This window comes from Monopterus albus, unplaced genomic scaffold, assembly GCF_001952655.1.
Source record: "Monopterus albus unplaced genomic scaffold, M_albus_1.0 scaffold40.1, whole genome shotgun sequence".
In the NCBI taxonomy this organism is placed as follows: domain Eukaryota; kingdom Metazoa; phylum Chordata; class Actinopteri; order Synbranchiformes; family Synbranchidae; genus Monopterus; species Monopterus albus.
This window is the reverse complement of record NW_018127920.1, coordinates 694,423-707,181: the sequence shown is the minus strand read 5'-3', so window position 1 is coordinate 707,181 and position 12,759 is coordinate 694,423. Positions and strand designations below refer to the sequence as shown.

General features: G+C 39.2%; 1 protein-coding gene across 5 annotated transcripts in view; it reads left to right on the top strand.

The window, feature by feature from the left end:
- The window catches only part of nsmfb (NMDA receptor synaptonuclear signaling and neuronal migration factor b), a 58,835-nt gene extending 46,280 nt beyond the window's left edge, over nt 1-12,555 (top strand). For all 5 annotated transcript variants that reach the window (XM_020599346.1, XM_020599345.1, XM_020599347.1 and 2 more), the window contains 3 exons: nt 82-184; nt 5,287-5,362; nt 10,163-12,555. In XM_020599346.1, the coding sequence (XP_020455002.1) occupies nt 82-184; nt 5,287-5,362; nt 10,163-10,260 (277 nt within the window). In that variant the 3' untranslated portion in view covers nt 10,261-12,555. The remainder of the gene's footprint in view (nt 1-81; nt 185-5,286; nt 5,363-10,162) is intronic.
- The last annotated feature ends 204 nt before the right edge of the window (nt 12,556-12,759 follow it).

Below are 12,759 nucleotides of genomic sequence, written 5' to 3'. Positions count from 1 at the left end.
TAACCCACTTTTCTTATTCCATCTGCTGTTCCTATGTGTTTGCTGGTGATTTATTTCCTCTCGCCTCTCCTGTGCAACCAGGTTCTGGCGGCAGCTCAGCAGACTCATGAGCAAGCTGAACCCACAGCCCAACCTCATCCACATTATGGGTTGCTATGTGTTGGGGAGCGCTAACGGAGAAAAGGTAGTTGTCTTTGTATTCTTGAGTCAAGACGTGCCTCAAAAACAAATATGACTCCCACGCTCTACTTGGTAGTGCAAAGGCTTACTCACAAAACCTGCATGGCTGTGCAGCCTGCTTAGTCATGATCACAAATATGCACACATGCACTCAAAGCCATATGCTGTCCACAGCACGGTGCAGATAAATCACTTAGACAGTCTGCAGGCTTTTCTCTACATATTGCAGACCCTTGAAGTGTCTGATGAAGTGTATGGAGAACTTTCTGCATATGTATGGTAAAATAATGTAGGGGAAGCTGTTTTTGTGCATGCAAAAGATGAAATAATGTACAGGAAAGCAAGTTTAAAAAAAATAAATATTAGAAGTAAGTGTTTGAAAAATGACCTTACCAGCACCTTCGGCTGCCTGCATGGCTGCAGCCCCAATCCTGCTGTGAGACAGAACACAGCACAGGAAGAGGGACGACAGTGAAGAAGTGGACGTGCATACACAGCATTTTGAAATGACAGGAAAGTAAACCCCTCGACACCCACTCAATTAAGCTACACACATACAGCAACTCACCCTCGCTGCAATTATACTTTTACATGCTCACACCTCCTCCAGTACCCCTGCCACCTTTCCACCCCCACAGAGACTGCTATACACTTGCTATATGCACATAAACATGCCCACACGTTAAAATATTTATACTTTCTCATGTAGCTCCATCTAGAACCACTGTACTATAGTTTCTTATGATTGCATAGTAGAATGCCAGCCTTTTCTTCTGCACTATGGTGGTGTATAGAAATCTGAATTTGAAATGAATAATACTCCCAGAATATCTGTGATAGGTGAGATAAGACCATTTAATACATATCGAATGCTTGTGTACCTCTTGACCTTAATGCTTCAAAATACAGTGGATGAATACAGTATGAAGCTGTTACAGTGAAAAGCAACAGAACTGATGTTAACTAAAGAATTGATCAACGGCCAAATCACAGTGGTGCTACTTGTCGGCCCACTGTATGTCTTGTTCCTGCCCGGGACAAGGTGATCTCCAAAATGTTAGGATGGTAGCGATAAGGCTAGGTAGATGCAACTGTGTTTGCTAAAAGTTTAAGCTGCTGACTGATGTCTCACCGTGCTCTCAGTTAATATCAACTGTGGTTGTACTTGTAGCTACTTAGAGCTTCATCTTTCACTTCAGTGTCTTTGTTGTAAATACCTGGCCATAGAGTCCCTTAGACCTCTGCAGTCATTCTCATTGTTCTTTTCTTTTCTGAGTACCTGAATTTTGGCAAGTGGCCATCTATAAAGTTTAGGCCTACGGGAGGTGGGGGATATATACTGGAGTATGACAACTTGCCTGATTGTGGAAACTTACCTGATTGTGGAAACCTGGAGGAAAGAGAAACACCTACAGACATAAACGGTGAACATGAAACTGAACGTGAACCAAAGTTACCTGTTATGCTCACCCACGAAGGGAAAGAACCTGTGGAAGAAAAGGAGTCAATGGCAGACAAAACCAGCCTAAGCCATACGATCAAACTATTTGTTGCATTATGGTGGCGGGGAAATAAAATAGTTTTTGACCACTATATTAAAGAAAATGAAAAGGATAAAAATAACAAGCTTATATGTGAGTCACAAATACTATATACATTTTTTTTTACAAATATGTATTTTTGATGAATAGTTCCAGCAAATTATTTATGGCTTAGAGGGCCCTATAGCATGTCAGCTGCCCTGGCTAAAAGCAATACGTTTTTAATATAGATTCATTTACATTAGCCTGCTCTCACATAGACAACTGATTCAAAACTGAGGATAGCAGTTTCAAACCTCAACAAACTGACTGTGTCCACATGTATAAAGATAAGCACACATGCTGTAATATTGTGCAATACACACAGCAAAAGATGTGCTGAAGCAAAGAGAATGTGTAAAATGATTTGGTGGAACATCACAGTGACTGTGACATTTGGCATCTTCTCTATAATGATTTAGTACAAGTCACATGAGAAGGGAGATGAACAGGGAAGGGCATCTTTCACTGCATTTAACAATATTCCCCCTGCTGCTGCCTGTGTGCCTCCTGCAGGCTCAGCTGGAGAGCCACTATTAATAGACTAACTGAGTGAGCTACCTTCAGACAATACTCCACCCTGCATCACAGTTCTGCTATCAGCCATCTTACACTACACAAATCATACATACATAAAGTATTAGTTGTTTGTAGAAAAGGGACAAAATCTTTCACTGATTTTTGTTTTTATGTAAATTAAGATATTATTAGTAACTCTCTGAATTACAGCCATAATATTTCAAATTAAGATATATATTTCAAAAGTTGTAGTTGCATAGTATTTTATAACAGTACCCTTAACTGTAAAATACAATATATTGCAACACATTCCAAAAAACAGTTGTGACAGTAAAGCATTTACCACAGTGCGATGTTGCCGTTTCTTCTCACAACACTTAAGAGACATTTAGGGACTGAGGACACCAAGTGACTAAATGTGTCAGGTGTCATTTTGTCCCATTCTTCCTGCTAACAAGTCTTAAGGCGCACAACAGTCCTGGGTCTTTGGTGATGCAATTTGTGTTTCAAAACGCACCATACATTCTATACTGGGGACAGGTTGGGACTGCAGACAGGCCAGTCCAGCACTCACACCCTTTTCCTCCACAGCCAGGCCAAGGTAACATGCACAGTATGAGGTTTGCATTTTATTGTTGAAATATGCATGTGTCCCTGGAAAAGATGTTGTCTTGAAGGCAGCATGTGTTGCTCCAACTTCTCTGTGTATTTTCCAGCATTAACAGAGATATCACAGAAGTGGAAGTGACCTTTGCCAAGGCACTGACACAACTCCAGACCATGACAGACACAGACTTTTGGTCTTATTACAGAACAATTCTAAGTGGCATTTATGGATGTAACTACGTACTGTAGTGCCTGACACAGGTGTGCCAAAGTTAATGATATTCTGCACCATAGATGGTGACATATCCAAATCCCTTCCTATCTTTCTTTGAGGAACATTGGTTTTAAACATTTCAATAATTTTCTCACACATATGTTGTCAAACTGGTGGTCCTCGGTCCATCTTTGCTCCTAAAGGACTCGGCCTTTCCTGGATGCCACTTTTGTACCAAATCATGATGCAGTCACCTGTTGACATCACCTGTTTCAAATGGAGTCATCATTTCATTGTTTTACCTCATTACTGGCCCTGAAATGCAGCTGTTCAACTTTTATTAGAATGTGTTGCAGCCTATTTTCTTGATATTTTTTATGTCTGCCTTTATTTTTGTTGACTGACTGGATCCTTCTGGACATGGGTGGTACCAGTCTGGTACAAATCTCCACAGAGATGTTCTGCTGTTCTTCTCACATGCCTGTTATCAGCTGTTCTTTGCTGGAGGTGGTTTTGTGCTTTACCTTCTGCTTTAAAACACTCAGGTGTTCTATTGGGATCAGGTCAGGGGACGTACTTGGCCAGGTCATAGTTTTCATTTCATTCTTTATCTATAATTCTTGTGTGATTTACACATTTAATACAGTTAAAAGTAATGATATATGAAAGATGAAAAGTGTTTTAAGTTCCCTGACATGTGGCAAAACCTTTTACCGTATTACTGTATAAGGGTGTTTTTCTTCCGTGTTTGCTGACACACTCCATGGGGGAAAGTCATTTTTAATTATGTTAACACATTCTGTACAGACAATCCTGTTCCTCTCAGGGTTGTAATTACATGGATGACCCTCAGACTTTTCACTGAGCACCATCAGCATGCCAACATTTTAATTTGTCCTGTACTTTGGTTTATGACCAGCTCATGACATCCCCATCAGCCTTATTGTGTCCCATGTTAGCTGTGACATTAAATTAGGACTCTGAGTTGGCACATGCTGTCAGTGTTTTGATGGATACTCCGTTTTAAGTAAGTATTACTGTATATGTCAGCAGGTTTGGGACACTGACACAGCTTCTCTTGGTCACAGTGGAGGAGCATTTTAAATGCCTTAAGTGGATTTGATAGTTGGCAGTCTGAAACAGGTTGCAGCATATATCAGTGCTCCCAAGTCACCAACCTCAACTGTATGCTCTGATTATGTTTTGTTGGTTTCTACAGTACATGTGTTTGTGCATCTGCAAGCCTGTCACACTTGATGCTACACCTGCTTTCGGCCCTCTCCACACTTTAACCGCCTCCTCCTCCTCCCTCTCCCTTCTCTCACTGCCTGGGGCACTGGTCCAATACCAGCTGGTGTGTCATCACACATCCTAGCAGCAGAAAGCCATGCTGTGCATCTGCCAGTTCAAACAGCAAAGGGTTACATTTCATGTGTGCACACAAAGACAAAAACCAGGGAACCTTCAGATCAGGACAAGGGTCTAAAACCATTTCTAAAGCTCAGAGTGTTTCTAGGAGCACATTAATTAAACAACAATAGTTATTACTACAATAATTAATTTATATCACAGTTCTCCCTTAGCACCAGGTGCCAAATGTGTCCCAGAGTGGTTGTACAGTATTTTTTGTAATGTTGTGTTGTGTATAAATAAACTATTACTATGCAGACATCTGTGGAACAATTGAACCATTTTACTTAAACAGAGAGATAAAGGCAGCAACAATATATTTTCCATGTCTGAAAATGGCATGTTCACTGCATTTCTCACCTAAACTCACCAGGTTTTTACTTATATAATGAATTACCTCATTCATTTTGAACACAAAGGTCTGTGCCAGCTTCTTAAGGCAGGTACAGTACAGGCTTTTCCCTCCACTACCTCACTGTATATAACCCTCCTCTGCCAGGCCACCACCTATCAGCCCACTCTAACATATGCCTTTGTATTGACAGAAAACATGACCATAAGTGCCCCTCACTTACAGTATACACAGCACAAGTGGCATACTGACCTTTTCACATACACTCAGCTTCAGTGCTGCATGAAGAGAGTTAAAGTGACTGCGGGGCCTCGTCTTGCTCTCTCCGTACAGTCATGTCTCTGTATCATCACTGGTGTGTGTGGTTGTCATGAAGTGCTCTCTTTTTTTAAGACTTTCTCTCTGTGTCCCTCTTTTCCCTGCAGCTGATTCAGACTCTGAAGAGACTGATGAGACCCTCCTCAGTCGAATTCAAGTCCCCATTAGAGCTGTCTGCACAGGGTGAGAGCACTCCACCGTGCACTGCAGTAGTTTTCTGCTGTCTTTACTAGAGATGTCCCGGTCCAGTGTTTTTGGCCCCAGTACTGATATGATTCCTTTAATATTAACTATCTGCTGATACCGATTCTGCTCTGGTACTTATATTTACCTACAATAAATGTTCATTATATATCTGACATATTGAAATTGACATTAAACTGGCACACTGTATTTTTAAGGAGTGTCTTGATCAGGTCTTGGTTCCAAAATATTAAGTTTTATTATTTTAAATTATTGATATGAATTAAAGAATAGCTGGGAGCTAGACTCTCAGAACTACAGATTCATTACAGGGCAGATACAATCTATTACTTTGTATCTGTATGTGAGCACAGCTTGTGTAACCAGTCCAGTTTACATATCCCTGTTTGACAATTTAATAATGCTGCATTAACAAATGGTGGCAGCTGTCATAGCACCACTGCACTAAAGCATAAAATTAGCTGCATGCATATCACAGGAGGCTCATGCTTGTGTCTATACAAGGCACATGTTCACTCATGCATAGGAAGCACATGGTGTTCCTAAAACAAAAAAGAGCCTACAGATACACTTTAAGGGAAAACTACAGTTCAAACCTCTGATAAATATTAGACAATGAGGGAATTGTTGATCCTTCTGACACTTTAAAAAGAATTACCATAGTAAAGATAGTTCATATGGTTTGACTTTTTTTTTTTACTTGATCTATTTGTCTATTTTGATGGAGTTCTGGTTGGAACTAGTGAGCTGTCTTTGTTTTGGTGGATTCTGTGGAGGGTGCATAGCTCCAAAAAAGAGTTGGTGGTAGCAACAAACTTAAAGTCCCCATGGCTGCTCATTTTGCTTGTTTCCAGCCAATTAGTGTTTTATCTTGGGTACCTCTAGATTAGCTTGGCACCCCTCATAACTCCAAATAGTCTAATTATTTCAGAATGATAAATCCAGAGAGCCTAAAAATGAGAGGATAGTTCATAAACATGCACAGTTCCTGTTGCCGGTGTTGTGTCGCAAGTGGACAGCAAACAAAGTGGGTAGTTGAGAAACCCCATATTTTAACTGGCATAATGCAGACATAGTAACTTCTCCAGCCTTACAACAATTCTCTCTAAAATACTGCACATCATATACAATGGGCAGTGTGACTTATTACAAGCCAGCTGAGATGTGTTTGTTAGGCTGTGAACTTCAAAGCCTTATTTGGCGTGACAGTGACAAAGACTGAGCAAACCTTCTGGCGTGAGATGAATTTATTTGTCTAGGGGACTGAGGTAGATGACTTCTTACATCTAGAAAAAACTACAACTCTCTGTGAGACAGGGGATGACATCAACAGTTACAGCCTACATCGAAGTATTCAATAAATAACATTAGCAGAGATGTACACTCTGCTGTGGTAATGTTGTTTTCATGTTAGCAGATCTCTACAGCTAATGTCAGGACAGCAGCTGTTAACAGCCCTGACAGGGTTATTTTTAGTTCTCGTCAATGAGTAAAAGTAAGTCTGATATTTACTCTGGTCCAGTCTCTTTTTGTCTTCTTCTTTGCTGTGGCTGAGCTTTGGTGATGCCTTCTACATATGTTTAATGAATGTCCTGTTGCAAAGCTTGTTCACAAATGCAGTTGGTGATTGTAGCAAGTTAAGAATTCTGTACTTTAAGCCCAAATGCCCGAGGGTGGGAGGAAACAGTATTCTCAGTGTGCAACTGGAACACCAATGTCCTTTCTGACTCTGCTCTGAATGAGATGTAGCTGCTTGCTTAGGAGAGTTAGCGTGGTCTACTGGCGGGTCCTCACACCTCCGAAAACATCAGGGCAAATTTCTGACAGTGGAAACACAGATGTGCAGCTGGAACATCGGCGTCCTCACCGACAGACTGTGGTCTGAACAAGATGTAGCTGCCTGCTAATAGAGCTAGCTTAGTGAGATAATGAGCACTCACATCTCTGAAAACATAGGAACAAATTACAAACTGGCATTATTTGGATAGACTGACCACATAGTCACAATCTAAGTTGTTACTTTGTCACCTGAAAAAATATCAAAACTCAATAAAGGCACAGGGATTTGTCTCTGCATGTGTAACCTCCCCCCCCTAAGAATCACAGAATACTGAGCTAACTGAAGGGTCTGGTGTTGTAAAGTCAAACACAGCTATCAATCAATGGTAATCTAAAGTTACATAGTGCACTAACAGATGATCCGGGCATACAGGTGGCATAAGGACAGAATAGAAGTCAATCTACTATCAAAATGATTTTGAAGCTGTTATTAAGCTGTTGTTTAAAAAGTTACATATTATTACTTTAATAAAATGCATGCTGGGAAGTAAATACATTATCAGTGCTTCAAAATCATTCAATTTGATGAGTTAACTAAAAAAAATTATAGGACATTTAGCCGGCTGAATTTATAATTTTAAGTTTCACTGATTATAATACAAGTTGTCTAATATAGCCAACTTATTATGACAGGGTAAAGTAAACACCCTATCATGAAGAACACAAGTCCCCAGAATGTTCTCAGTTTATAATGAATCACAAATTAAGATTCAGATTAATCAGGAGTGACCTGTGATAAAGTAAAGGACAAGCTTGAGCTGTTTTTTTTTGTCCAGTTCTTAGTTCATTCCTGATAATAAAGTTTCTAAGGCCTCCCAACTAGTAACTGTTGTTTATGCCAATTAATTGAAGTTGCAGTTTTTACAGTGCACCACAAGATGCACCCACAAAATATCAGGCATGCATACAATATTTGTATTGATTTAGCAATACCGGCTTCATCGGCACACCTGCTGAATGTTAATACTGGGCTTTAATCAACTCCAGTAATTTGGTGTTGCTCAGCAATGAAGAAGCCACATTAGGGAGTGTGAGCAAATGTGCAGGTGTGATCTCTGCTAAGCTCTCAACACTTCACTCATCAGTTTTTTTTTTCTGACATCTATTGATGCCATGCTAATTATTTTCCCATTGAAATGTCATTACCACCTATGCTTTTTTCCATCCTCTATCAAGCTGCCACACTCTGCTTCATCCCATTTCTTTTCCTTTTTTCATACATACAACTTGTGAAAAAGCATTCAGCACTTTCTGTGTTTTATTCATATGATTGAACTAAATGTTGAAAATATGAGAAACAAATTGGAAATATAAATGTATGAGGTTATCTATTGCATTGCACATAGTTTTGCTTCATTGGGTAAAGTGCACATGTATTTCCTTAAGCAGAAGAAATCATTTGTTTGGGTCATAGATCAGAAGGTATAACATTAGAATTCTTTAGCATTAACTGTCCAAGGGACCTCATAAAATTATTTGGTTTCAAATGTCATATTTGAGTGATACAGTAGGTTTCAGGTGTGATTTTATTTTTATATCTCTATGTTAATATATTAATGTAATCATTATAATGTCACCTTATTCTTAAGCGTTATTCAGTTCAAACTTTTTTGTCCCTGAGGTTTGCTCTGCAGTCAAAGCAGCCAACCACACAGCCACAAACCTCTCAGCAGCCTCAGCCTTCTCAGTATTTTTAATCATTATCCTCTACTGTACATATGTACAGCAAGAGTTGCAAACACAGAAGGCAAATGTAAAGTGTAATGTTTGTTGAATGACCACAGCCAACTACAAGCCAATATTACTGCTGCCCAACAGTGATGTAACATGTCTTACAGACCTCCTGCCCCTCACAGCAGCAAGGTGAGAAATTAGACCACTAGAGCTCAACAAAAATAAAATTTCAGCATGTGTAATTACTATCCACAGTGTATTCAGACTTCACTTCACTATTTATGTTATGCTGGTGCTAAACAGGATGTGCTTCTACCACATTTTGTCAGTCAGCATATTTAGACTTTACAAGTCTGTTTACTTCGATCAACAAAGTCCTTTGCCTTCTTGATGTTTGGGCAGGTAGCGTGTCCTTTAGGGCCTTCCCCCTGTGTTTACCTTTTTTATAACCTCACCCCTGACACATTTCACCAGTGAGTAGAGTGAACAGTCTCACATGGCTTTTAGTGATGCCTTTGGGTTCACTTTAATTTGAAAATAAATCAAACAAAGGGGAAAGTACAACACATTTGTAAGAATTACAAAACATTTCATATTAGACAAATGGATCAGCAAGCATGCCATTCATTTTGAAAATACCAAAAGCAATGACTGATAACATCATGACATAAAATCAATGACTACATTGATTTTCTGCCCCATGACCCAGATCCTGCTCCTCCCACAATCACAGTATTGTCAGCTAATTTGATAACATCTCTGTTTCTATCAGTATGCTGCCATCATTAAGTACACCTCTACTGACCTAATTTGATGCACATATTCTAACATATGCTTTGACAAAAGGTGAAACATCACAACAAAACACCAAATATGATGTAATTGCAAGAGCCCTAAAAGCTGATATGTTTCCTGAGATAGGTCCCTAACTGAGGAATGCCTTATGTCTCTGTACTGTACTGAATGAATGGGGCTCAGCAGACGCATGTAGGACAGATCAGTATGGTATACCGAATTATCTAAACCACTATGGCCATCTGAGAAAAATAGCAGCAGTAAAGTATCCATGATTTATGGTAACTTGCCTCCAACATGTAAAAACATTGTTATGGTCTGTTAAGCCTCAAGCAATGTACAGAAGTGAGTCCAGCAGAATAACTGCACTTTGCAATGTTAGATGAGGTCAGGATTTCCCAGTAATGTGTACTCTTGTAATCCCAACCTTGTTTCCTCTCTCTCTTTCTCTTTCTCTTTCTCTCACTGCAGGCAAAGAGATGATTGAGATGTACTTTGACTTCCGTCTGTTCCGCCTGTGGAAAAGCCGTCAGCACTCAAAGATGCTAGACTATGACGACCTCCTGTGATTGTCACTTTCTACTGGCGTCTTGAATGATTATCTCATGTCTGAGCCTACTGGTGTATGCTGGCAGGGCGTTTGGTTGAAGAGCCCTGCAGAGGCACCTAGACCGGCTCTAAGGAAGAACTGGACCAGCAGCAGTTGGGTCTTTCTTCCTTCTGAAGCAACAGGGTGACCCTGTAGATTCAGCCAGTGGTGTACGTTTTCTCCCATATCCAGTTTAACTTTCCGCCTATATATCTGAGAAATGAGAAGGAGAGGGACAAGAAAAAGGAGGGGTGAGGACTCTTGATCTTATCCCGAATGTGTCAGATGCTGCTGACTAGAGTTAGACTCCTGAGTTCAGAGAGGATGTCAGATAAGAGCGACAGCAGAGACTGAGCTTTGAGGCTATTAGCCAGCCTTTCTGCTCCTTTAAGATTGAGGTATTTTCTTTGTCAAGTGGGGAAGTTATTTGCAAGGAATTAGAATGTATATGTAAATACATAAAAGCAAATGCTTACTTAAGCATTAGAGAATAGATTTCCAGCTTCTTTCTCCATGCTTTCACGTGAAACTCAAAACATTTAATTAGTTTTAAAAAAAATTAGAGGTGTCTATTTAACACTGCTTTCTCTTTTAAAAAGATTAGAATAAATGTTTTAGTATTTCATACAGACTGTTTTATTAACTCAGGTTACATCCCTTGTTTGATACTAAGAACTGTACTCACTGTTCGCAAAATACTGTAGAATACTGTAGAATCCAAGGCCTTCGTACTCCTCACAGAGCCATCTTCACTGGAACGCTATTAGCGTTGTGAGGTGGGGAGAGGGGGCATTTAAGCTATATTTTCATAGTGTTTTAAGTCAACTGTAGCTGAACAGAGAGCTGTGTTGATGCATGTTGATAGCATTACTGCGATAAACTTGAACCCGCTGAGCTAATACCAGCTATTCTTTCTTGAGCTGCTGGTTCACGGGTGCTTACTTTAGCAGTATCTTTATAAGAGTAGACAAAAATACATAATGTAATGCATACTGGACTTTATATTTGGACACTTGATTTACACACACTGGGCCTCATGGAAGAACATTTTACTTATCTTATCCTACATTTCTCTTTTTTCTTCTAAAGTCAAATTCAGCTAGCATAAATCACTCCTTTCAGACTGATGAACACCAGTTGTTCACGAGGAGTTGTGTGTTTGTGAAATTTGATCATTAACATAACGAACCCTAAAATTGCCATACATACAGCTGCCTCTTCATCTTCCTTTGTGGGGAAATCTTTACAAAATCATATTCAAGAATAATAAAAAGGTTTAAAAATCTAAGCAATTTTACAGTCAGTGGTCATATTAGTGACATGTCATCAGAACAGCAAGTTAGATGTTAAAAACCATCTTTCTAAAACAAAGCTGTCTGTAACTAACATGTAAGGGGGTCAGCTGATGACACTTACTGAGATATTAAAGTAGAGAATATTCCTGCCTACAGCGTGTGATGTTACATTGCAGCTGAAGCGGAGGATGATACTGGACAGAGCACTGCAGAAAGACTTTCATATAGTGTTTGATATGTACTGCATATTTTTACATGGAATTATCTTTAGTTTCATATTTAACTTCCAATTAATTCAGATGAAGCAGCAAAGTCAAACCAGTGTGGTTTCCCCCATGAAGAAAATCAGTCTCTCTGCTCTTGACTCTACAGCAACATGAATTTCATTTCTACTTAATGAAAATTCAAAGTATGAAAAAAATGGATTATCTTGAATCTCTCATACAGTATGTGTGACTTAGGAACTAATCTGCTCTTACAGCTGGATGTTGTGTGAGGCCTAATGTCTGGAGTCAGTTTGAATTTCCTGTTTAAAACAACTTGAATCACTCGAAGTAGCACTAGAGTGGTAGAGGTGATACTTTATCTTTGCTTCTTCTCAGCACCTGATTGTTTTGTGTTAATATACTCTTAAAATCAATAGTTTAGACATTTTGGTCGGTATCACAAGGTGAGGGTCTGTGTCTTAAAATGCACTTCTTCTCTCATTTTTGACGTTAATATCCATTATACACCATCAAAGCATTTTAGATGGCTGTAAATGGCATTTAATTTGTATTAACATTATAAAAAAGATAACTCCAGAGATTTAGTATTGTACATCCATGGGAGATTTGCAAGCGACATGATAAAAAAGTGAAAAAAGATTGTCAGAGTTGAAGCAACAGATGCAGAAATGTCCTGACTTTTAATCTATAATGTGGGTTATACAGTGGTGTGAAAAAGTGTTTGCCCCCTTACTGATTTCTTTTCTTTTTGCATGTTTGTCACACTGTAATGTTTCAGATCGTCAAACAAATTTATATATTAGTCAAAGATAACACAAGTAAACACATCATGCAGTTTTTAAATGAAGGTTTTTATTATTAAGGGAAAACAAAATCCAAAACTACAAAGCCCTGTGTGAACAAGTGTTTGCCCCCCTGTCAAAACACTGGTTTATCGCACCTGAGTTCAATTTCTCT